Raw genomic sequence first — 24394 nt, 5'->3', positions numbered from 1 at the left:
CTGTTTAGATATTATAAAAAAAAAAAAAGTAGTTATTAGCTGGGTTTGGCTCACATTAAACAATAGGAGTTATGTTAAAACTATTTTTTTTTTTGTAGATTTAAAATTAGCAAATCATGCAGCAAACTGAAAAAACATTATTTGAGTAATACTCAAGAGAAAAGATTAAGTAAAGATTGATAGTCAACAAATAAAAATATGCCAATAATAAAGGAAAATCAGGCTTAATTACTTTAATTCATCTCAGTTGAGAACAAAATTCTTTATGAAATCACTGAATATTATTTCTCCTACAATACAAAAATAAGATTTTTTTTTAAATAGTTTATCATGGTAGCTGTATAATAAAACCCATAAAGACATACATAATAGGCAATCATAAAAAGGCAAATTTTACAATTGCATGCTTATATAGTAACACAATTCATTATTACAACTAAAGCTGTTATAAGGAGAATGTGGCTTTGTCAAGATCATATAAAATATACAATAAAATGCTGACATGGGCTTAAACATTACTAAAATTCAGAACATGTAGGAACCATTACAATATAAGATGAAAACAGAAACCATGTGGAGCATGAAAGCTGGCATAGGATGGTTATTGTTTAGTGATTTGTGCAAGATGATCAGCTAAAAAGTTAGTCTCACATGTGGAAAGTTCTAATGAGCGATTTTGCAAATATCACACAGAATCATTCCTTGGTTCCTATTGAGCGTGCCTTGTGAACAGATGACCATAGTAGATTCTTTTATGCTGTGAGAAGTAAAGTTGTATATGTAAAGCATGACGCGCTTATCCCATTCAATGTTATGATGAGTGTAGAAGAAGTGAAAAGCTCCAATATTCTCTTTCTGTTACTTTTCACACTTCTAGATATCTACCCTATATAAGAAAGGCCACAAGAACATGGAATATCCTTTCTTACACAGGGCAGACATCCAGAAGTGTGGAAATTAGACAGAAAGAGCATATTAGAGACATTAATAACAGAGAAGATATCTCAGGCCTAGCGTTTTGCTCCTTCCACACTCATCATAACACTGAATGGGATAAGATAACTTTACTTCCCGCAACATAAAAGAATCTACAAAGTTCATCCATTCACAAAGCACACTCAATCGGAACTAAGACTCCTGCATGATATTTGGAAATTGCTCATTAGATCTTTCTGTACATCAGCCAACTATCTTGTACATGTCATTGAACAATAACCATCCCATGCCAGTCCCCATGTTCTATGTGCTTTCTGTTTTCATCTTATATTGTAATGGTTCCTACATGCTCTGAATTTTAGTAATGTTTTAGTTCATGTCGGTGTTTTACTGTATTTTTTTATCTTAACCAAGATGAGTCCACAAGTATCTGCAGCAAAACTGGCCGGTTATCATGTTTCTTACTATTACAGCCAAATAAGAACAATGCATTTCTAATTATAACGATTTTACTGGTTGAAAGTCAACATATTCATCATAAACATAAAGCTGTTTCTGACACTCAAGATATAATTGTTTTTCTTAATGTTGCCATTAAAATAGTCTAATTGAAATAACTTAATAAATGTTTATAGTGATGCTAAATACTGTATTTCATTAAATTTCATCAAACTAAGGAAAGAACTTTTACCACCTCAGAATCATCTGCCCATAAGATAGTAAAAAATCATTCTGAAACATTTTGGCAACAAAATATCCAATTAAGGGAAAAAAAAAAAACGATTAAAAAAATTTTTTTTTCCCTAATCATAATTAGAGGAAAAATTTCAGTATTGAATTTAGGCAAGATTCAAATTAAAACTAAACTTCTGTGCTTTCCATCATAACAAATTTCTTCACTTATAACAAATCAGCCTAAATGTTAGCAGGTGGTTCTAACTGGTTACATATTATACATGAGGATGGTCTGAAAAGTTCTTGGCCTCGACCATAGATAGCAACACTATCGGCAAGATTTTTCTAAGTTGGTACATCTGTCATCAGCATCCATGTGAAATTGCAAGTCATTCTATCAAGTAGTTTGTTTTATACAGCTGTCTTAAACAAAAGTGTTGTCTGTATCCCTTGAAAAGGATAAAACTGAGTATCGTGCGTTTATAAAATTCTTTGTAAAAGAAGGTTTAACGCCAAAAGAAATTCATTCAAAGTTCAGTCTTCTCATTTGTTTTTGACAATTAAGAAATGGGCTGGCGAGTTTAAACTTGGCCGTACCAGCCTTGAAGATGATCCACGTGAAGGACATCCAAAAGTGTAACAACATCAGAAATCATTGATCAAGTGCATATTGGATGACCGCGAGTCAAAGTGTGTGAAATTGCTGAGACTATAGGCATTTCAAAAGAACGTGTAGGATATATTTTGCATGAAGAATTGCAAATGAAAAAGCTTCGTGCAAGATGAGTGCCACGCTTGCTCACAGCAGATCAAAAATGCACTTGCATAAAAATCTCTGAACAGTGCTTGGAGCATTTTAACAAGAATAAAACTAATTTTGTGCATTGATTTATTACTAAGGATGAGACTTGGATTCACCATTACACACTCGAATCTAAACAGCAGTCTAAACAGTGGACAGAAGCCGGTTGTTCAGCGCCAAAGAAGACAAAGTTGGTTCCATCAGCAGGAAAGGTCATGGCATCGATGTTTTGGGATGCTAAAGGCATTTTATTTATTAGTTATCTTGAAAAGGGTAAAACAATAACCGGAGAATATTATTTCAATCTTTTAATCAGACTAGATGAAAAAATTCGTGTGAAAAGACCTGATTTGCAAAAGAAAAAAATCATCTTTGATCAGGACAATGCACCTGCCCACAAAGGTGTTTTGGCAATGGGAAAATTAATGGATCTGCCCTATGAATTGTTGGAGCATTCATCCTATTCCCCAGATTTGGCTCCCTCTGACTTCTATCTCTTCCCAAAACTAAAACTCTTCCTCGCTGGTCAGCAGTTTTCTTTGAATCAAGAGGTGATTGCAGCTGTAGAGGGATATTTTGCAGATCTTACTGAGAACCACTACAGGGATGGGTTAACAGCACTGGGGCATCGCTGGAATAAATGTATTAGTCTTAAGGAAGATTATGTGGAAAAATAAAAATAATTTTGAAATTATAAATTTGTTTTTTCATTGTTAGGCCAGGAACTTTTCAGACCACCCTTTAAATTGAAACTCTGTTGTAAAATTTTTGATTGTCACTATTTCCATTGATTGTATGAGAACTGTCATGATAGCAATATTATTCAAAAACTGAATGCTGATTCATCTGGTATAAATTTAGCCTTAATTTGTCAAAATTAATACTAGGTTCATGATAATGTGTTTTTGGCTTTTACGTAATCTAGACACAATTTTGCTACTACAAATAGTCTAATTGTATCCAAAATGAAATGACTATCAACTTTTAAAAGAGATCCTAAGCAACAAATTTCATTTAACTCCACACAGCCAGTATAGAATCAATTTTAGTTTGAATTTTTCCATATAAATAATTTTTTTGGCAAAAAATCAATTGAAAGTGAAATCAATACTAAACTGCACAGATATCTTCTTGTGTTCATCCAAATTCCTAATATATATATCATCATCATTATTATTATCAGCCGTTGTTAATCCACTGCTGGATGAAAGTCTTTCCAAGATTACTCCAAAACTGTCTGTCCATGGTTCTCCTTTTCCATGTCATTCTTGCAAATCTGATATCATCAATACACCGTGATTTAGGTTGGCGTCGTAGTCATTTTTCCTCTAGTGGAATCCAAGGCAATACTTCTTTTGTCCATTGTTGATCTTGTCTTCAAGCAATATTCCCAGCTCATTGCCACTTCAGATGTTTCACTCTTCCTATGATGTCAGACTCTGCCCTTTGATTTCTTATCCATGTATTCCTTTTATGATCCAATCTTGTGATACCAAGCATACTTTTTTCCATACTAAATTGTGTTGTTCTTAATTTTTGAATTTCCTTTGCATTCAGTATCCATGTTTCACAGCCATATGTCACTATAGGAAGAATACATTGGTTAAAAACTTTTCTCTTCAGGCATAATGGTAGTTGGCTTTTGAATATTGAATGTAATTTTCCAAATGCTTTCCACCCAAGCATCATGCACCTTTTAATTTCATCCATGATATTTTGTTTCATTGATATCTGTTATCCAAGTATATGTAATGATCTACTTGTTTAATTTCCTCATTACTGATATTTATTATTTCTGGTTGGACACAGCTATTGAACATAACTTGAGTCTTCTTTAGGTTTATCTTTAGGCCTGCTGTTTTGCTAGCAAATTGGAGTTCATGGACACAAGTCTGTAATTCATGCGCAGTTGAAGTAAAGATAACTGTCATCTGCAAAGCATAAATTGCTTAAATTTCTTCCATTTATCTTCAGACCTTTCCATTACCAATCAAGAAGTTTGAATATTTCGTCTAGGCACACTGTGAATAATTTTAGAGATATTGTGTCACCCTGTCTTATACCTTCTCTGTATTCCCACAGTAGAGATGTTTCCATTGAAATGAATTGTTGCTGTGGCATTGGTGTATGCTGATTTGATGGTCCTGATATATGTCTCCTCCAGTTGTTGGTTTTGTAATGCTTTAAGTATTGCACAAGTTTTAAGTGAATCAAAAGCTTTCTCATAGTCAATAAAACCAAGACATAGTGATAATTGATATTCATTACGCTATTCAATAATCTGCTTTACAACTTGAATATGGTCAATTGTACTAAAGCCCCCTTTGAAAGCCTGCCTGTTCTTTTGGTTGTGCTAGGTCTAGAGTTGCAAAAAGCCTGTGAGCTAAGACTTTTGTAAACTACTGATAGTAGACTGATAGGTCAGTAGTTCATCAAGTCTTCTATCCCACCTTTTTTTTTCTTTTTTTTTTTATGTATCAGAATTAGGGTAGCCTTCTTCCATGTTGTTGGTGCATCATTTATCTTCAGGCATAAAGTAAATAGTTTTGCTGAGAGTTTGTAGATTATTTCTCCACCTGTTTTTAGAAGTTCAGCTATAACTCCATCCTCAACTGCAGCTTTCCCATTTTGCAAGCTTTGGATGCCCCACATAACCACTTCTGGTAGAATCTGAGGTACTTCAGCTGTAGTTATAGTTGTCTTCTTCATTTAATTCATCATCCTGATATAATATTGAGTAAAATTCTTCAACGCTTTTTGCTATAGCATATCTATCTCTGGTGATGGTCCTGTCCTGTAGTTTGACTGCAACCATCTGTTTGTTGCTGTTCATCAATTGCTGTTTAGCTTTTTTTGAGACTACGGTCGTTTACAATTGTTTGTTGTATGAATTTACAATTGAATTTTCTTATTTCTTCTGTGATGCATTTTCTGATCGTTTTGCACAATTCAATGTATTCAATTTTATTCTGTAGGTTAATTGATTGTTTCATTTCTCTTTGTTTCTATCATAGATTTTGTCTTGTTTCTGTTCTGTGGTACTGGCTATTGTAAAAGGGTTTTGGGTAATAATGTCATTATTTTCTGATAGATGAGCATTGTCATCTATAATAAGATGTTTAAATCTATTGTTTAGTTCATGTTGGAATATATATATTTTAAATGCCACTTAGCCAGATGAGGGTGCTTAAAGGTCAAAGCTGTATAACTGAGAGGAGACCTCCACATAGCCTTTAAAGGAATGTGGAGAACCGACCAGGGCTTCTGACTTAATGTCCAATCCTCATCTTCTCATGGTGCACCCTGTTGGGTATCTACTTAGATACTGAACGAATGAGGATGGGTGGCAATTTGGGATTTAGCCAACCAAATTGTATTCTTATTGGTTAAACCAAAATAAAAAAAAATGATGGTACAACATGACAAAATTTCATGCCGGCTGGGGCGTCGCCCGGTTAAACAAGGCCCCCATTGTTTTCACCAGGGAACCAGGGCGAACAGCGAAAAGTCAGCTACTAGAACAAATCTGAAAGCAAACCCAACTCAACATCACCAGAGTTAAAGATCGGTACTATCAACGTAAAAAGCCTGAATGGCAAAGAAATGGAGCTAGCTGAGGAATTAGATAAGTACCAGATCGACATAATAGGGGTGACTGAAACAAAAAAAGCCAAAAACTGGTGAGATCTTTCTGAGCAATAAATACAAAATGTTATATTCAGGCAATGACAATCAAGGAAAAGAAGGAGTAGCCATAGTATTCAACACAAAATACGAGGCTTATCTTCTTGAATGGCAGTCAGTCTCAAGTACAGTAATGTGGGCAAATATGAGAATGGGGAATTGGACAATAAGACTTATTTGTGCCCATGGTCCCACAGAAGGTTCTACTAAGGTAGAAGTGGAAGAATTTTTTTGAGGATTTAGAAAAAGCAACTGACACAATGAAAAAGGAAAAGTTGGTCCTTGTTGGGGATCTAAATAGCAGAGTAGGGAATGATCGTGAGACATACAAAAATATTTTGGGAAAATTTGGAGAAAAGAGCAAAGCTAACAATAATGGCAAATATCTGTTGGATTTCTGCTCAGGACATGGACTGGTTATTACTAACACCATGTTCCAACATAAAAATGTGCACAAATTCACATGGAGAGAAGAGGCAAGGAATAAGAAAAGTCTCATTGACTATGTTATTGTTGATAGTGATGTTTTCTCTCTGGTGCAGGACACCAGAGTGCACAGGGGATTTGAAATTGGAAGTGATCACTATTTAGTCTTGAGTAGGATAAAATTGAATTTCATATTGAATAGAATAACATGTAAGAAAGTTTTAAAGCAGATAAAAGTTGAGCAGCTCTCAGATGTGAACTGTAGACTAAAATACACAAAGATTGTTTCATTTGAAAGAGTTTGAGAACAGGAATCAAATCTTGGAAATTCAGTGGCAAACTCTGAAGAAAACATTGATTGATTCTGCCAGAGAGGCATGTGGTGAGGTTATCTGCAAGGATAAAAAAATCAGAACTCCCTGGTGGACGCAGGAAGTTAAGGAGGCAGTGAAGGAAAAGCAGAAAGCATATCAAAAGTTCCTGTCAAATAAGTCAGCTTGTGCTCTTAGAGAATACAGAGACAAATGCAAGAATGCTAAGCACTGTGTAAAACTAGCTAAACAAAAGTCATGGGAGGACTTTGGCAAGAATATAGAAAATAAATATCAAGAAGGTGGCAAAATATTCTGGAGGTTGTTGAAGAAGCTTAGGAATGGAGGAAAGAGTGCTGTAAAAGGAGTTAGAGAAGATAAAGGTGACATGAAAACGGGATAAAAAGATATCCTTGAAGTATGGAGTAATTACTTTGAAAAACTGCTAAATGAAACAAGCAGTGATGACAGCACAGTGGTAAAAAACACTAATCAGACATGCAGTCAGGAATACACATCCATACTTGAAGTAGAAAAAGCCATCAAAGGCTTGAAATGTGAAAAGGCAGCAGGAGTAGATGATATTCGACCAGAAATGCTGAAGTATGGTGGTATAAAAGTCTTGCAGCGGCTGCACTGCATAATTCAGAAAGCCTGAACAGAGGGACGAATTCCCGATGATTGGAGTAGAGCTCTCATAGTACCCATATATAAAAAAGGAAATAAAACTGAATGTGAGAATTACAGAGGTATTTCCCTACTGAGTGTTCCTGGCAAGATCTACGCAAGTATACTTGAGAAACGGTTGAGAAGAATTGTGGAAGAAAAGCTTGGTGAAGAACAAGCTGGATTCAGGCCAAATAGAGGCTGTCAGGATCAGATCTTCACTTTATGACAAATAGTCGAGAAAGCATGGGAATATAACAAAGATCTGTATTTAAGTTTTGTCGATTTGGAAAAGGCATATGACAAGGTGCCAAGAGAGAAGCTATTCAATACGCTGTTATATAGTGTCAATGGGGCATTATATCAAGCAATACTTAGTCTTTATTTGAATTGTAATTCAGCAGTTAGAATTGATGGAAGTACAGGAAGATGGTTTAATGTTAAATCTGGTGTGAGACAAGGATGTACATTAATCCCTCTGTTATTCATTATCTATATGGATCACATTATGAAGGAAAGTGGTATTAAACCTGATATCAAAATTGGAGATGTTAATGTCAGCTCTTTGCTTTATGCAGATGATGTTATACTTCTAAATAAATCTGCTACAAGTCTGCAAGATTCTCTGACTAAATTGAATAGCTGTTGTAAGAAATATGGTATGAAGATCAGCAATAAAAAGACAAAGACAATGAAAATAGGCAGAATCATTGAAAATGTCAACTGTGTTGTGAATGGAGAACCTGTGGAACAAGTAAAACATTTCAGCTACTTAGGCACGATTTTTACTGAAGATGGTAAATTAAATATAGAAATAGACAACAGAATCAGCAAAGCTGGTAGTGGGAAGTCAATTGAATAAATTCATATGGAATAAGAGGGAAATTAGTCGGAACACTAAATTAGCCGTATACAAGACAGTGTTCAAACCAGTTTTAATTTATGGATCTGAGAGCTGGGTCAGAAGTAAAATACTTGCCCAAAGACTAGAGACCACAGATATGAGAGTCCTGAGAAAGATTATAGGCGTGAACAGATGGCATCAATGGCAATATCATATTAAAAACGAGGATATTAGAAAGAACTTGACATTGTCAGCATCCAGGAATGCGTTAGCAGAGCTAATCTCAGGTGGTAGGGTCAATTAAACAGAATGGGCGAGGAAAGATCAGCAAAGCAAGTGTTCTCTGCCAGGTTGGCAGCAAAACGACCCAGAGGAAGACCAAGATATAGGTGGAGTGATACAGTACAAAGTGCCTTAGACGATAGAAATATAAGATCTGATAATGTTGGAGTCTTGACAACTAAAAGACTGATTTGGAGGAAAATTGTAGATAGAAAGTTAGTAATGTTTAATTTTTGTCATGTAGTACTATCATATCCTGTACACCCCTTGAGGGTACATGGCAGGAATTTGATGATGATGACTTAGCCAGATGTTGTAAATGATTTTGACACATTCTTCTCTTGCATGTCCTAAAAATGGTATGAGCAAAACAAAAATTCTAATGGCTTGACTAATTTTTGAAGAATTGGAAATCAAAACAGATGGAAATTAGTAGTGAGGAGTAGTAGATGGAAATACAGCAGAGAGAATAAGGAAAATTACTTAGGCATGAGGTTAAAAGAACAATTAAATAGCTTAACAACAATAAGCCCCCAGTGCGGATGGATTCCTGGCAGAGTTAATTAAGGTCACATGGGATGGACAAATAAGCATTTCATACTACTGAGTAAGAAGGGAGATATGAAGGATTCTAACTATAGAAGTATTAATTTAATCTCTCATGAAAGCAAGATTTTATTAAAGATCATTCTAAATAGGATTGAGGCCAAAGTTGAGGCAGAGATGCCAGAGAAACAAGCAGATTTTAGGAATGGCAAGGGTATCAGTATCAGATACTTAGATGGATCATTGAAAAGTATAAAGAATTCAGACCCCCTTTGGTAATGTGTTTCATAGACTACGTCAAAGCTTTTTATTGTGTTCAGCATATGAAATTGTTGGATGTAATGAAAATGGGTTTTCCTCAACACGTTATCAGGTTGATAGCTAAGATGCCCAAAGATAACTGGAATAAGTGAAACTTGGTTGTCTGAGGAGGATGTGATGTTGGGAATAGAATTAGAGGGATATATAATTTTCGAGAAGGATAGAAATGTGAAAAGACGAGGGGTTGTTGATGATTGCAGAGGAATTGTGTCTGTAAAGTGTGGAAGTTGATAGTGAATGCACAGATTTTGAATCTATGTGGTGCGAAGTTGAAATAAACACATTAGTATATATGATAGGATGCTGTTATAGGCCAGGTAAATTAGACAAATTAGTTGGCCATGTAAAAATAAGGTGATCTTGATGGGAGAGTTTAATTACAGGAATATAGAGTGGAAGGAGGAGATGGTGTATGGGAACAGGGAGAGCAAGTTTGTGGAGTTTCTGAGAGATAAGTATCTTAAGCAGTATGTGAGTGAAGCAACTAGAGGCTTTAATGTTTTGGTGGTGATAACTTAACGAGATGTAGTTGCTAATGAAAGTATTGACACTGCTGTCAGTTGGTGAGAATGATCATGAGGTTCTTGTTTGGGATGTTATGAAATAAGAAAACATTACTGCCAAAAGTGGATACATGTGGAAGTATAAAGCAGGTGATTGCAGGATGCTCTGTAGTCATTTAGCATCAGTATGTGATCTGAGCAGAAAGGATTTGACAGTGCATGGAAACTCACAAAGCAGTATCTGACAAAAGCAATGTATGACTACATACCAAGGTTTAAGCAAGTAAATAGAGTAGGAGTAAAATGGATGAACAGTGAAATCAAGCAAGCTGTGATGGAAAAGAAAATGTTATGGAGGAGGTACAAGACAGTTGGTGGTAATTGGATCCATGAAGAGTATAAAGTACAGGCTAGAAAGGTCAAACCAAGGTTTTTCTGCTACATGGCAAGCAAGAGGAAGAATAATTATGGCAGCAGACTAACAGCTGCAAAGGATATGAAGGACTTTGGAATACTGACTGTGGAAAGAGGTTGAAGAAATGTGGATTGCTAAGGATTTTAAGATTCTATATGATAAATATGTTGTCAGTTGAATGAACCTCTCATGATGAGTCTGCAGACTCCATGGAGGGTGCAATATTAATAATAATCAAGTTGTAAATTTAAAGAACATTGGTACTGTGGATGGAATAAAGGATGCAAAAATTCCATTTTGTCACCAGACAAACAAAAGTTTCAGATCACCAATAAGCAGGATGATGGTCTAACACTAGGTAACACCTACCACCTGTAAACATTTACAAATATCCAAATCACAGCCTGTTGATTAATAGCAAAGAAGCAATCAATCTATTTGACTACCAGCTAGCTTCTTCTTCTATGAGCACTATAAAGGAATCTTAAATGTTGGGCTGATGGTCTCACAGTAACAGTTTCCCATACTTTTTTGATAGTTTGAACCAGCATATTTGTCGAAGTTAAGGAAAAGTTTACGACTGTCATAAATTCCAAGCATGTCCACTTGAATTTTAAGCTGCATCTGTATTCTTCTGCTTTCTTTCAATGATTTTTTTTTTTTTCATTCATCCATATGGATTTTGTCAGGTCTTCCAGTATGATCAAAGTAAGTTATAAGAGTATGAATCATGTAAGTGTGTAGATGGTGTATAAGGTGAAGGTCCTTAAGTGAATAAGAGCAGCTAATACTTAATAAGCCCTGAAGATAGTTCAAATGTTGCATACTTTAAGAACTTTTACTAGTTTTTTTAAAAGATCCCTGGATATATGGAATGTAAAAGATTGTTTTTTTTTTGGGGGGGATGTGTCATGATATGACTTATTTTGGTAATAAAATAAGTATGGTTGGAAGAGCTTTGGCCATATTAGTTGATAATTTGATACAGCTGTATTGCTGAGATAGGTTTTCTATGAAGTTTTCTGTATCTACTAATGTGGGTGGGTTTTCTACAGACTGAATAGAGGGAGATTATTATGCAGTAGTTATTTCACTTGAGGTATTATGCAAAATATGTTTCACAAGGCATTATTTCATATAATCTGATTCAGTGAGAAAGAAAAAACAACAACCTATAAATAGATTGAAGGCAAAGTTGTACGTTCCTCCTGAAATCTTCTAATCCGTGAAGCAATGAAGACGTTGCGCCCATCGATTGGAAAAAGGCCTAAATTCGATTCTTGTCATGACGGAAGGGATCTTTATTTTTTTTCAATAGAAGGTGAGTTAGCTGATCTCATACAGAGGTAGTAGGGATTTTCCTCCCCACATACAGACAAATCGGCCCTTCAGAACACACGCAATTTACAGACACAAAAAAATACTAGTGGTGAGCAGTAGATGATGGTAGTAGAGGTTTGATATAGTGGCAGAGACAGAGTTATAGAGTAGGTGTCCTCCCTTGATGAGTCTTGGGACTCCTTAAAGGTGTCACAAAATAATAAATAAATTTTACACCAGCTCTACTTATCCAATAAATATCCATCTGTGATCAACTTTTTCTTTACTTAGAAAATTATTTACTGATTTATTTATTTTTACTTCAAATTTTTAATTGTTTACTTATGCATCCTAAAGAAGAACAAACAATGAGAGGGACTGCTAAGAAGTTTTAGAAGTCAAATAACCTATTCAAATAAACACTTTTTTTTTTCTCGTGATATTCAAATGTCTAGAATAGCTCAGCCTCCTTTAATAACACCATCATCAAATTCCTGCCATGTACCCTCAAGGGGGGTGTACAGGATATGATAGTACTACATGAAAAATTTACATCATTACTAACTTCTTATCTACAATTTTCCTCCAAATCAGTCTGTTACTTGTCAAGACTACAACATTATCAGATCTTATATTTCTATCGTCTAAGGCACTTTGTACCGTATCAATCCACCTATATCTTGGTCTTCCTCTGGGTCGTTTTGCAAATAATTTGCAAATAAATTGCAAATAAGCTTAAGGCACAATTCAATGAGCACTGTCCTTGACATCAGGAACCCCCCTCCCATAATGAGTCCTTCGACTGTGTGGAAGTCTAAAAATAATAATAAGCATATTCTTCACTGCTAAGTATAAAATATTTCATGTTCTCTTTATTAGGTTCAATAGTCTGTCATTATCAAGTAACTTGGCTTTACAAAAATTCAATTAATGTTCTAATAGGGCAAGTTAACCTTATTTGCATAGTCTGTTATGTCAATTGCAAACATTTTCATGCCAGTTTGGGTGTCTTCTGGAATGAAAAACCCCTCCAAGTGTCTAGGGGGGGGGGGGGAGGGGAATCTTTCCATCTTTGTATGAGACCATAAATTAAAGATGCCAAGAAATTATATTCTTGGTTTAATCCTTTATCCAAGTGTATACAAACAAAATTTTTGTGTGAAGTAACTTCATGACTGGGCCACTAAAAAGGTGCAACACCTTTTGACTACTTGTATATGGAAATATGACTTCTGCATTACTTCAACCTTGGTATCACTTCTGGAGCTGACTCCCACTGATGAGACTTCAATAAAGTTCAAAACTGGGTAGTGGTCCTTCCCATAATGCATAGCATTGTACATGTCTGTAAGGATATGTGCATTGCATTATGGGATACTAAGGCAATTGTGTTAAGTCATTAGCCTCTATATACAAGTAGCCCAGTCGTGAAGTTACTTCACGCGCAAACTTTGTTTGCTTACATTTGGATAAAGGTTTAAATGAATAATATAATTTCTTGGCACCTTTAATTTCTAGTATAACCAAGTTAAAAAATTTTCAAACTAGTATGAGACCAATTAATTCACCTTCCCCTAATAAAGATCCTTGATGGCCTGGAAAGAATTCAGATCTTTCAGTCCAAAGGGTTGGAAATTACAAAATGAGCTATGGCAGTTCGTTAAAGTATAATAGTTCAAATAAAAATATTGAAAATTATTCAAATTAGTTTATATGTATTTTATTCTTTAGAAAAAAATGAAAACATTTTATCTGTATATGCTTATAGTTCTCTTCAGATAATTCATTACCATTAGTGGTAAAAAAAAAATAATTAATTAAAAAAAAACTATTACATACTTTTACAGCAAAAAAGCTTTGGTAACACTTTTAAGATGAAATATTATGGTATATGCTGGAAATTAATACTAATATAATAAATTAAAACTTTATTCTGTCAAAAAAACTGTCAAAAAACTACTACCTCCTCAAATGGTGAAAATCCTGTTAATCCTTTCTGTGTTACGAGGTACCAGCTGCCTCTGTAACTTAAGTTTTGTATGAGCGCACTTCCTAATTCATGCAATAATAATCTGGCAACTCTTGACAGCCTAAAAATGAAATACAACTTGCAAAAGAATTTTCTAAGATGGGGGGGGGGGAATTCTTTCAATAACTATGTTAAATATAAAAGATTAGTTTCATAGCTCACACATGTAACAACATTTATATAGAATTTATTCAAAAACTTCAATATATTTCATCCTACATTACTTGGACATTGCCAGGGAGATAGACAGATAGATTGTTAGCTACATTCAAAAGATGATTCAAAATAATGACTCATAAATCATGCGTATATTATTCATGTCTCGGTTGCAGCTGAAGTATATGATATTACACTATCAGAGTTCAAAGGAACAATTGTGATAAGTTGCATAGATTAAAAAAAATATTTTATATATATATATTAATTTAAAAAAAAAACTTATGAATAATTAATAGTGATCCTGTTCCAAAACTATGATATTAGCATGTAGTCTGATTGGTTTGGGTGTGGACGATTCCTTTGAGTTTCACATATTTCAAGGAAAAAACAACTCAATCTGAAGTGAAGAAGTTTTGTTTGGTTCCAAATAACTCTGTGCCTAGTGTCAATAGCATGAGAAGCAAGGTCAGAAGACTAGTCACATTCCAAAAATGGAATATAGTCTTGATGTTCTTTAATTCTAATCAAGGCAGAAAACAGCTAGTCTGTCCAAAATAATTAAGATGACATGAGCAGAGTACTTGATAGACACCTGGTAAGAAAAGAGGTGATAATGTAATTTGATCATCTTTTCCTTGAAACATGTGAAATGCTAAGAAATAGTCCAAACCTGAACCAATCAGACTGTGCGTCAATATCCAAGTTTTGGAAAGTGATCACTATTAAGTTTTTTTTTTAAATTAATAATTATTTAAAATATATATATATATATATATATATATATATAATCTATGCTAATATATGCATGATTTATGACTTATTATTTTGATTCATCTTTTGAATGTTGTAAGCAGTCTATTTCCATGATGATATCCATGTAACAGATAAAATATATTGGAGTTTTAAATAAATTCTATATAATTTTTGTTGCATGTGTACGCAGTAAAACTTACTTTAATATGTTTAGTGCATGTGTTCCATTAAAGCTATTCACAGATCTATTGAGTCTTTGATTACATTTTCTGTATATCATTTGATTATAAATAAACAGATGCCACTTCATACAGTACTTTAACTGCATTACACTACACTAAACTCACTACAGTAAATTCATGGGGGAGCAAAAAAAATAAACTAAAAGGTCTGGTGTTGTTAATTTCTTTTGGCATTTACATCAATCCTAATGAGATTACCTGAGATTTTTTTTGTAGCATTACGAGTGAATTAATTATGTCATATGTAGTGAGTGATAACATTAAAAATAATCACATCAATTATATAAAAATTAAAAATACAGAAATAAGAATGGCAAAAACTGCTGAAATTCATACTGCAGATAATCATAAGATTCTCTGAAGAGAACAAAAATTTTATTTTGGATAGCATATTCAGCTAAACCTGATTTATCGTACCAGAAGTATTTTATACAATTTTTTTTCTTTGTATAAATGATGAAGAATGGCTTGTCTGGCCAAGATGGAACAAGAGATCCAAATAGTCCTCATAAAAAGGAGTGATTTTAGTTTTTGACAGATCTGAATATAATGCAAAATGCTATATTTCATATATAAAAAATTAAATTTTCAGCTACACCTTCAATGTAAGATCACATTATGCAATCACTGTAATTAGTTCTTGTATTATGTAGTTTCTCTTCTGAGAAGATGGTCTACTTGATGATCTTGCATTGATAGCACTCTGCTTAAGAAAGAATCCTGTGCATTACTTAATTCTTGTTTTAGCAGAGCTGTGAGCAGGTGTTGAGATTTTTCTATGAAGTAATGTAATGATCAGGTGAGTTTTTTAAAGGTATATTATTAATAGAAGCTCATATGAGTTGTCTTATCAGCATCCAAAGAAAGGCTAGCATGTACCCCCCCCAGGTGATGTATAGTATATAAAATTGATTATTAATAAATAAATTGATGAGTGAAAGATTTAGACAAAGAGAACAGAATGTTACCAAGAAGAAAGTGCTGATATTTTAATTAAGCTAAGTTAATCTAACCTTTTATGACTGCTAATTTCATTATCAAATGAAACTCATTATTGGCAACTGAAGTGACTTAAGAGAGATATAAGGTGATGAAAATGGATTTGGTACTAAATACTTGGAGAGAGATTTTTTGGTGAGAATGAGAGAGACTACAGAAAATAAGAAACAGATTGTTCATCTGCAACTTCTCTCATGCAGGAAGATGGATACAAGGATGAAAGAGTAAAAGATGTGAGTCAGTAGAGCAAATGAACCAAAGATTGAGGAAACAAGGGAGTGATCAGAGTGGAGAAAATCATACAGTAACTAGAGAGAGAGAGAGAGAGTATAAGTGGGATGGCCTCAGAAAGAGATAAATTATACCTCAGGAAGTATGAAACAATAATGAAGAGGAGGGAAAAATTGACAAGTCATAGGCTGAGGCAGCACAAGAGAGTAATGATATGAGCATGGCTTATGGTTGTTCAAATGGAGTGTTACATTTATATAGTAATGCTAAGAGTATCCAGAAAAAAAAAGTGAAGAGATGCTTTTTTTTTGTTTGTTTAATGGTAATCCTATCAACAAGAGGTTGTTCAGCCTATGTATATATTAGTACACACACAGGAAGAAAGATGAGTGAATTTGAAGTCATGTAGCTTGAAATCTTTGACAAAAACATAAAAAGGAAAACAAACCATTCCAGAGATAGCAGTAGAAAGAATGACCAAAGATAAAGAAAAATGTATTCTGTCAGCTTTGAACTAGGTATTGAATAGCTTCAGCATACATTTTAAACAGATTTAAAAGAGAGTAGGGGAATTAGCGATATCAATTCTCATAAACAGTATCCATGGAAATATTGGTAGAAAATGCAAATAGAAACTGAACATGTAAAAGAGTGAATTATTGAGAAATGGGTCATTCTTCTCTTCCACTCATGGTGGGTTGAGTTCCTCAAAGACAAATTTTTGCCATTTCTTTCTGTCTGCTGCCTTTTTATGAAGTTCTATTATGGAGTTTAAGTGGGTGCTTTCTTTAATGCTGTCAATCCATTTCTTTCTTGGTCTTCCTCTGCTGGGCTGTCTCCTTCAATTCTGCCATTTAATAATGTTTGGAGCATTTCTTAGTCATTCTTGAAACATGTCCAAACCAGATTAGTTGGCTCTTTTTTTTTTTTAGTGCTACAATTATTGTTTCTTTAAAGTTAAGTTCTTCTCTGACTTTTTGCATTTTTCATTCTGTCCAGTTTGTTCTATTGATTTTTCTTAGGTATTTCATTCCAAAAGCATTGAGTTTATCCACTTCTTTCTTTTTTATTAAGATCCAGCATTCTGAGCCATCGAGTACTGTGAGAATTATCACTGTTTTATATATCTTTAATTTGAGTTCGTTGCGTAATCTTTCATTGTTCCATATTTTTTGTAGTATGCCCGTTGTTATCCTCCATTATTGATTCTGTATTTTATGGTTTTGAAATAGTCTAGATCTTCAGTGATCACTGATCCTAGGAATTGAATTACTTTACTTGTTCTATATTATTGTTTCCTATTTTCATTTGGATTGCTTCCCTTTTTCTTTCTATTACCATTAGTTTTGTTTTACTAAACTTGATTTTCATATCATATTTGTTACTTGTTTGATGCAGCTTGGTCAGGATATTTTCTAATTTTTCTTGGCTGTCTGTAGTGATAACTATGTCATCAGCATACTTTAAATGTGTTATATTTCTTCCATTTACAGTTATGCCTTCACACATCTGTAGTCCTTCATCTACTACTTCTTTTAGGTACAGATTGAATAAATATGACAATGTATAACTCCTTTTTTAATTGCTATTTGATCTGTTTCTATGTTTTTGTATTTCACTATTGCTTGTGTTTCTGAATAGTAATTCTTGATATAGTGTAATATGTATTTGTTAAACCCTCTGTTTTCTAGAATTTTAATGAGTTTACTTCTGTTTATTGAGTCAAAAGCTTGTTTGAAGTCAATAAAACAGCAGTAGAGTTTTTTTTTTTTTTGTCTATCATAAGATCTGCTAATCTGTTAATATAAAAATTGTATCTATTGTGCTTCTCCTATTTCTAATTTGCTCTTCTTCCATCTTAACTCTGTTTTGAAGATTCCTGATGAATATTTTATAGCAATAGCTTAGAAGGATGATAGGTCTATAGTTACTGCAGGATCTGACACCTCTTTTTTTGTGGGTGGCTATAATCTGGCTTGTTCTCCATTCTGTTGGTAAATTTCCTTTCTTTAGTATTTTGTTGAACAGTTGCCTTAGGTAATTTATTATGCTTTCTCCCCCTTTGTCCAGAAGTTCTTTTTGAATGTTGTTTTGAATGTCGAATGTTTCTACGGAATTTAGGAGCCATTTTTTAATGAATAGTGCTACACCTTCTGTGATGATTATCATTCCTTCCTGAGTAAAATATGATTGCGTATTTTATGTCGATTTTTTCCTCACCTATCCAGTGGGTCTCTGCAACTCCCACTATTTCCCATTTAATCAGTTAGTTCTTTCTATCAGTTTTAATTTGCCAGGTTTGTACAACGTCCTGATACTGATGGTTGAAATATTATATATGCGGCTGTCCCATACATGGTAGCATTATTTCTGCTTCTATTTGCTGGCTATTCATCTTTAAGGATTTTAGGCAATTAATGCAGCTGGATTGCCATTCCTCTGCTGCATACCTGGGAGGCATTTCCCGATCTGCCACCTTGAGACAAGCTATCTAGGGATTACAGGCTTCCCCCGAGATGGGTCATTAATCAACATAATTACTCTTTTTTTGGAGAGCTAAAAATTCTACACAATCGGTATTTTTAGTAATGTACTGATTCATAATTAATGCTTGTTGTGTTGTATATTTATATCTGTATGTTCATCCAAACCCAAATGAAGCCACTAGGTCATGTGGTGAAACTAGTAGGTGTCTAGTAGTATTAAGTATTTGTGACTAATAAACCTAGTAGTTAGTTATTTTAATTACAAAAGTTTTAGTTGTTAATAAAGTACAACTGTCAAAGGATTTTTTTTTTTTTTTTTTTTTTTTTTTACAACCAAAGCAAATAAGGCTATGAGGTCAGTGTACTGCACCTATAAATTACATCTTCTTCTGACCATTTTGTCTTTTTAGCAGGCTGAAAAAAAAAAAAAAACTTTTTCTGGGATGGAAAATCCTCTCACATTTGTATCAGTAATCCTCCCACTTCTGGCATTCATGTACATTTTTTTTTTATACTGATTCCATATATAAGAGGTCAAAGCATCTATAAGCATGGCAATGCTATGTGAGGGGTAAACATGCAGCATTTCAATATCCCCTTTAACCTACAGTTACACCCTTGCATAATGCTATCACATCCATTCAAATAATAGTTCCATACAGATACATACTCATTTGTCCTAGGGATGGCTGAACTCACATCTGCCTGCATCCTGACTAATACTTCTAGTTTTCCTGATGCACTTCCAAGCTCTCAGTCCAAACATCAACTCCAAAACCCATCCTATTAGGCATATACAATTCGTTTCATCCATCAAATTCACTCCATACATCTATGAACTGCACACTATTCCTCCTGCACAATCTTCTCATTGCCTCATTAGCAATTATGGTCCCTCACTTTCTCAATTCAGTCCTATCGTATTGAGGCAGCTGCCTCATCTTTACTTTCTTGCTTTTCTTTTTCACATCTATCAACAACTTCCGTTTCTTTTCTCATTGCATATTTTTGCTTTTTAAATCATTTGTGCCAGCCAAAACAGTCAATTCTTTTACTTCTCCATGTTGCAAACAAACAGTTTCATTAATATTCTTAATCTTTACACCTGAAAAAAATGCTTTCATCACTTTCTCAATAAGTGCCCCGCTTATCACTGAATCATACAATATTCCTGCACTTTCATACTTTTCCCATTCACTTTTTCTTTCATTCTCCTCCTGCTGTATCAAATCATACCAATCATTTCTTTGCTCATTCTAGCACACATTTTGTTCTGTGAAGGCCTACATGAGTAAGGTATGTTTTTCGCATCATTGTCACCTCATCATCCATTTTACCATCAGCCACTTCTTTCATACTCTCATTACTATTTCATCTGTTATCATCAAAAGTATATGGCAAATTTTTCTTAGACTGGCCAGCACACTTGTTGAAGAATGAAAACTAGAATAGTAGGCAAGGATTCTGAATAAAGTGGAAGAGTGTAGGTCTTCAAGGCCTTCATCTCCTATCCACATGTCAAAAAGACATAACAACAAAGTGGCAGTGATTTATGGAAAAGCATCCCATAAAAAAGGAATGCTTAGACAAGTTTATGGTCTGAGATATCAAGAGGAGAGTTGTTATGTGTAACTTGGAAAGGAGGACTTAAGACAGCAAGCATGAGAGAAATTTACTTTTTCTGCAAAACTATTGGAACTCTTGATTTTTAATTGAAACTGTGGTACTATTTTAATGGGGAAAAGCATGGTGCTTATTATTATTACGTGACACCTCCAGGGAGTCCAAAGACTCATCAAGGGAGGGCACCGACTCTACAACTCTCCATCTGCACCACTCAATCCACCAGCCACAACTACCTTCATCATTTACACCAACGCCATTTACTGCCGACCACCATTACTACTACTATTTTCACAGACAATCACAAACATCCATGCCCATGGCAGGATTCAAACCTGCAGCCTGGAGAGCAGATACACTAACCACTCAGCCAACCAAGTCGGCAAATCCTTGCACCCACAAAAATAACATACAAGAGACTTGTGCACAGGGTATTTCACACATTGTACTCTCTCCAAAACTTGCAGCCAATTGTTTTTGACGAGTATTTATTTAGCCTATGACTCTGCAGAACAATTATTAAAGAGTGAAAATGAATATGGAAATGAAAATGTAGTTCTAACTTTAAAACTAGCCAGCATACTTGTTTTTAAATATAAACATATATTTTTTATCAGTCTATATATATATGTATTGTGTATTTTTCCCCCCAGTAAATCACTAAAATGAATGCAGTTTGAAACAGCTAGGTTTGTATTTTGCCTGATTCAAAGGTAAATTCAGTTTGTTACACCTAAGGCTTGGTTGGTGATTACTATCACAGTGCAAAGTGTCAATTACCAGCATATTATCTGATCAGTTGTGAATAACTTCTTCAATGGCAATCTCTTGTGGAAAAAAAAGAATGCTGATCTCATATGTTGAAGGAGTCACAGAGTAATATTTCTCAAGTTCTAAAGAAAAACATCTGTGTATGCCAATGAAAATATTCTAGAATTTTCTGCTTTGAGTCAAACTACTTTTTTTTTTAAACCTTTGTCACATCCTGGTGTTAACTAAATCCTCTGCCTTTATCATTTTTATTCATTTATTACTTTGGTTTAACTAGTAGATTCAGTCAAAATTAAGTCTTTGGACAATTCTGCAATCTAAGCTTTACCATCCAAATCAAAATTTATCCAAAAATTGGTAAATATTCAAGTGGAAAATTGTCTTCAATTTCTATTTTTTGCATTTACTTTGGTTATAATTGCAATTTCTTATGACTTCTAATAGAATGAAATATGCAACATTCAGCAATGAAAACAATTACTATATACTACATGAGCCTCATTCTGTTTATTTTAAAATATTTTCTGTATTACTCTAAAGATGGGACGGAAGACCATGAAGAAATATTAATAAACTATTATTAAATGAAAATAATTATTTTTAGTTAAGAAAAGTAATAATAATTATTAACTATATATAAATGCATTTTTATTTTTGAAAATGTTTATGGTTGTTATTATGTACACTAACTGATCGAAAATATTCAGACATCCCTTCATAGCAGAGGATATGACTATATACATTACAATCATAGCTCATACAGGTATAACAGGAAGCACATGGTCTCACAATCTTCAGAGACAAAAATAGTAAAATAGGCCATACTGGAGCTCAGCGACTTTCAATATGGCACTATCGTAGAATGCCATTTTTGCAACTCAGTTCAGGAAATTTCTGTCCCAATCAAATGTAAATGGTGTTACTGTGAAGTGGAACCACCTAGGAACAACAGCAGCACAATCACAACCTGGTAGGTCACATAAAATCACAGAGTGGGACCATGGGGTGGTGCAGAAGCATATAGAGAAAAAGAAAAAAAAAATGCTTGTCCTTGGTCGACACACTTGCTGAGTTCAAATGACTCTGCAAGCACTGCCACAACTGCTTGCTGTGAGCTGAAGAAATGGGTTTCCATGGCTGCACAGCCACACATTCCATGACATTCATAACACAGCAATGTCATTGCCAAGCTTCAGGTGATGTAAAACTCACTACCAGTGGACTCTGAAGATGTGGGAATGCCTTCTCTGGAGTGATGAATCATGCTTCACAATCTGACAATCCAACATCTGAGGTTGGCAGATGACAGGAGAATATCACATGCCTAAACCAAATGTGTTATGCCAAGTGTGAAGTATTGTGGAAGAGGAATCATGGTCTGGGGTGTTTTTCATGGTTTGGGCTGCCTCCCCCTCCCCAAGTTCCAGTAACACAGAATCTTAATGTTGATGCCTATAATTATGTTCTAGATAAGTCTTTGCTTCCAACTTCATGGCACTAATTCAGTCAAGTCCCTTTTCTGTATCAACAAAACAATGCCCTAGTCTGCAAAGTAAGGTCTGTGTTGAGATGAGCTGGAATGCCAATTGCAAGCCAGGACAATTGCTCAACATCATATACACTGAACCAAGTGCATATTAATGACTTTTTTAGATTAAGAGTTGGAATGAGCAAGCACCTGGATATTTTTGATCACTTAGTGTATTTAAATTAGAAATCAAAGTCATTATGTTAGTTTATCATTAATGTAAAGTACTGCATGCTCTTAATACGATATTAAAATAATTTGCAATGAGTAAATAAGAGTAGACAGCATCTGAAGAGGATGCATTCAATCATTTGATTCAGACACAAGAAAGGAAAAAGGGAAATAAACTTCAAATAAACTTTATTCAAACAATAATTACCAAATATAATAATATGATCTGAACTAAAATCCTAAGATATTCTTTTCATTAAAGTTGCACAATACAGTATATTAGCACTAAATAAAGAAGACAGTAGAACAACATGCAGATATATATCTTTGGGAACTATACACTTACTTTCTGGTAGGTTCATCAAATGTTAGAAGGATAACTATATCACCAGGCCTCAGAGTTAAAAGGAGAGTCTCTAATGCAGTGGATTCTGGAAATATTTTAGAATTATCTCAATTTTTTAAATATCTTATACAGATTTTCCTGATATTATACCAATCTGAAACGTATCATGTATAAGAAAAGTATCTTCTGCAGGAAAATTTTATGTGATTATTATTTCAGAAGAAAAAGTGAAGATTCAGAGAAAAGCTAGTGATATTTAGCTTAATGCATGTTTTGTTTTTTTTTTAATAAGTAGCACTCCACTACATTATTTAAGTAATAAACTTAATACAAGCCAGGATTAGTAATTATCCACTTCCTAATGGAATAAATGTGGTTTATTTAATTCAAAAGTACCAATATCAAGGAACTTGGTTGCATAGTGACAACTTAGCTAACATAATCTCCATGGCCCTGAAAGGGTGTCCCGTCTATTATCACTGGGGAAAAAAATGAAAGTTATCAGATAAAGCAAAAAAAAGTACCATAGCAAAGTAGTAGATACTGCTATAGCAAAGAGCATCAATTAATATGATACTATATAAGATAATTCAAATAAACAATAAGTGGAACAGAGGGAACAGCTAGATTACTTAATACTAAACAAATCAATTAAATGAAAAAGATGCAATTTAAACATGCTGTATAAAAATTTTATAATCATCAACAATAATACTCAAGAGATTCATCATGTGGAATTTCACTAAGCTAGCAACATATCAACATACTCCTAGCATTTGTAAAATAAAAAAAAATCAACAAAAACCATCATTGGAAATAACTATTAGAAGAAACTAATTCTGTATACTTTCTGAATTCCAAACAGAAAAAATCTGTTAACCAAACCAGCCTGCTATCCAAGTCTTCACTCTCCAAACTACAGGCCACAAATTAGAATTCTACTTTGGTATGTTTGTGAATGCCTTTATGAGGTAGCTAATTTTCATCACCCAGTATGACAACTACTCTGCTCACTGGAATCCTGAAGTAATTTGAAAAAGTTCCATTTTTGGTCTCTAAAACAAAATCCCACCACAGCACAAAAACTTACATAAGTTTCCACATCATTGGTGGAAATGACAAAAAAATAAATAAATAAATAAATCTGCCAATTGGTTTATAACTTAGAACCTAAAGTAATGAGGCAGAATATGACTAATATGTTTTATATCCTCTGAAAAGACTATTCTGTTTGAATTCAACACAAATACTATCTTTTGCTGCAAAAAAAAAACAATCTAAACTTTTGTGTTTGTGAGACTATTATTATAATACGGGCACCTCCA

At 34.0% G+C, this 24394-nt stretch overlaps 1 protein-coding gene across 6 annotated transcripts in view; it reads right to left on the bottom strand.

Moving 5' to 3' along the window:
• LOC150108403 (protein O-linked-mannose beta-1,2-N-acetylglucosaminyltransferase 1-like) overlaps positions 1-24394 on the bottom strand; it is a 378713-nt gene that overhangs the window by 290783 nt on the left and 63536 nt on the right. For 5 of the 6 annotated variants that reach the window (XM_090415822.1, XM_090415823.1, XM_090415824.1 and 2 more), the window contains 2 exons: positions 23070-23154; positions 13692-13821 (listed from right to left, as the gene is read on the bottom strand). In XM_090415822.1, the coding sequence (XP_090271948.1) occupies positions 13692-13821; positions 23070-23154 (215 nt within the window). The remainder of the gene's footprint in view (positions 1-13691; positions 13822-23069; positions 23155-24394) is intronic. The other variant, XM_090415825.1, reaches the window with a different exon arrangement.

This window comes from Typopeltis vanoorti, chromosome 3, assembly GCF_054136105.1.
Source record: "Typopeltis vanoorti isolate ZY-2024b chromosome 3, IOZ_Tvanoo_1.0, whole genome shotgun sequence".
Lineage (NCBI taxonomy): Eukaryota > Metazoa > Arthropoda > Arachnida > Uropygi > Thelyphonidae > Typopeltis > Typopeltis vanoorti.
The sequence above is the reverse complement of the archived record's forward strand: the minus strand, read 5'-3'. Positions and strand labels throughout refer to the sequence as shown.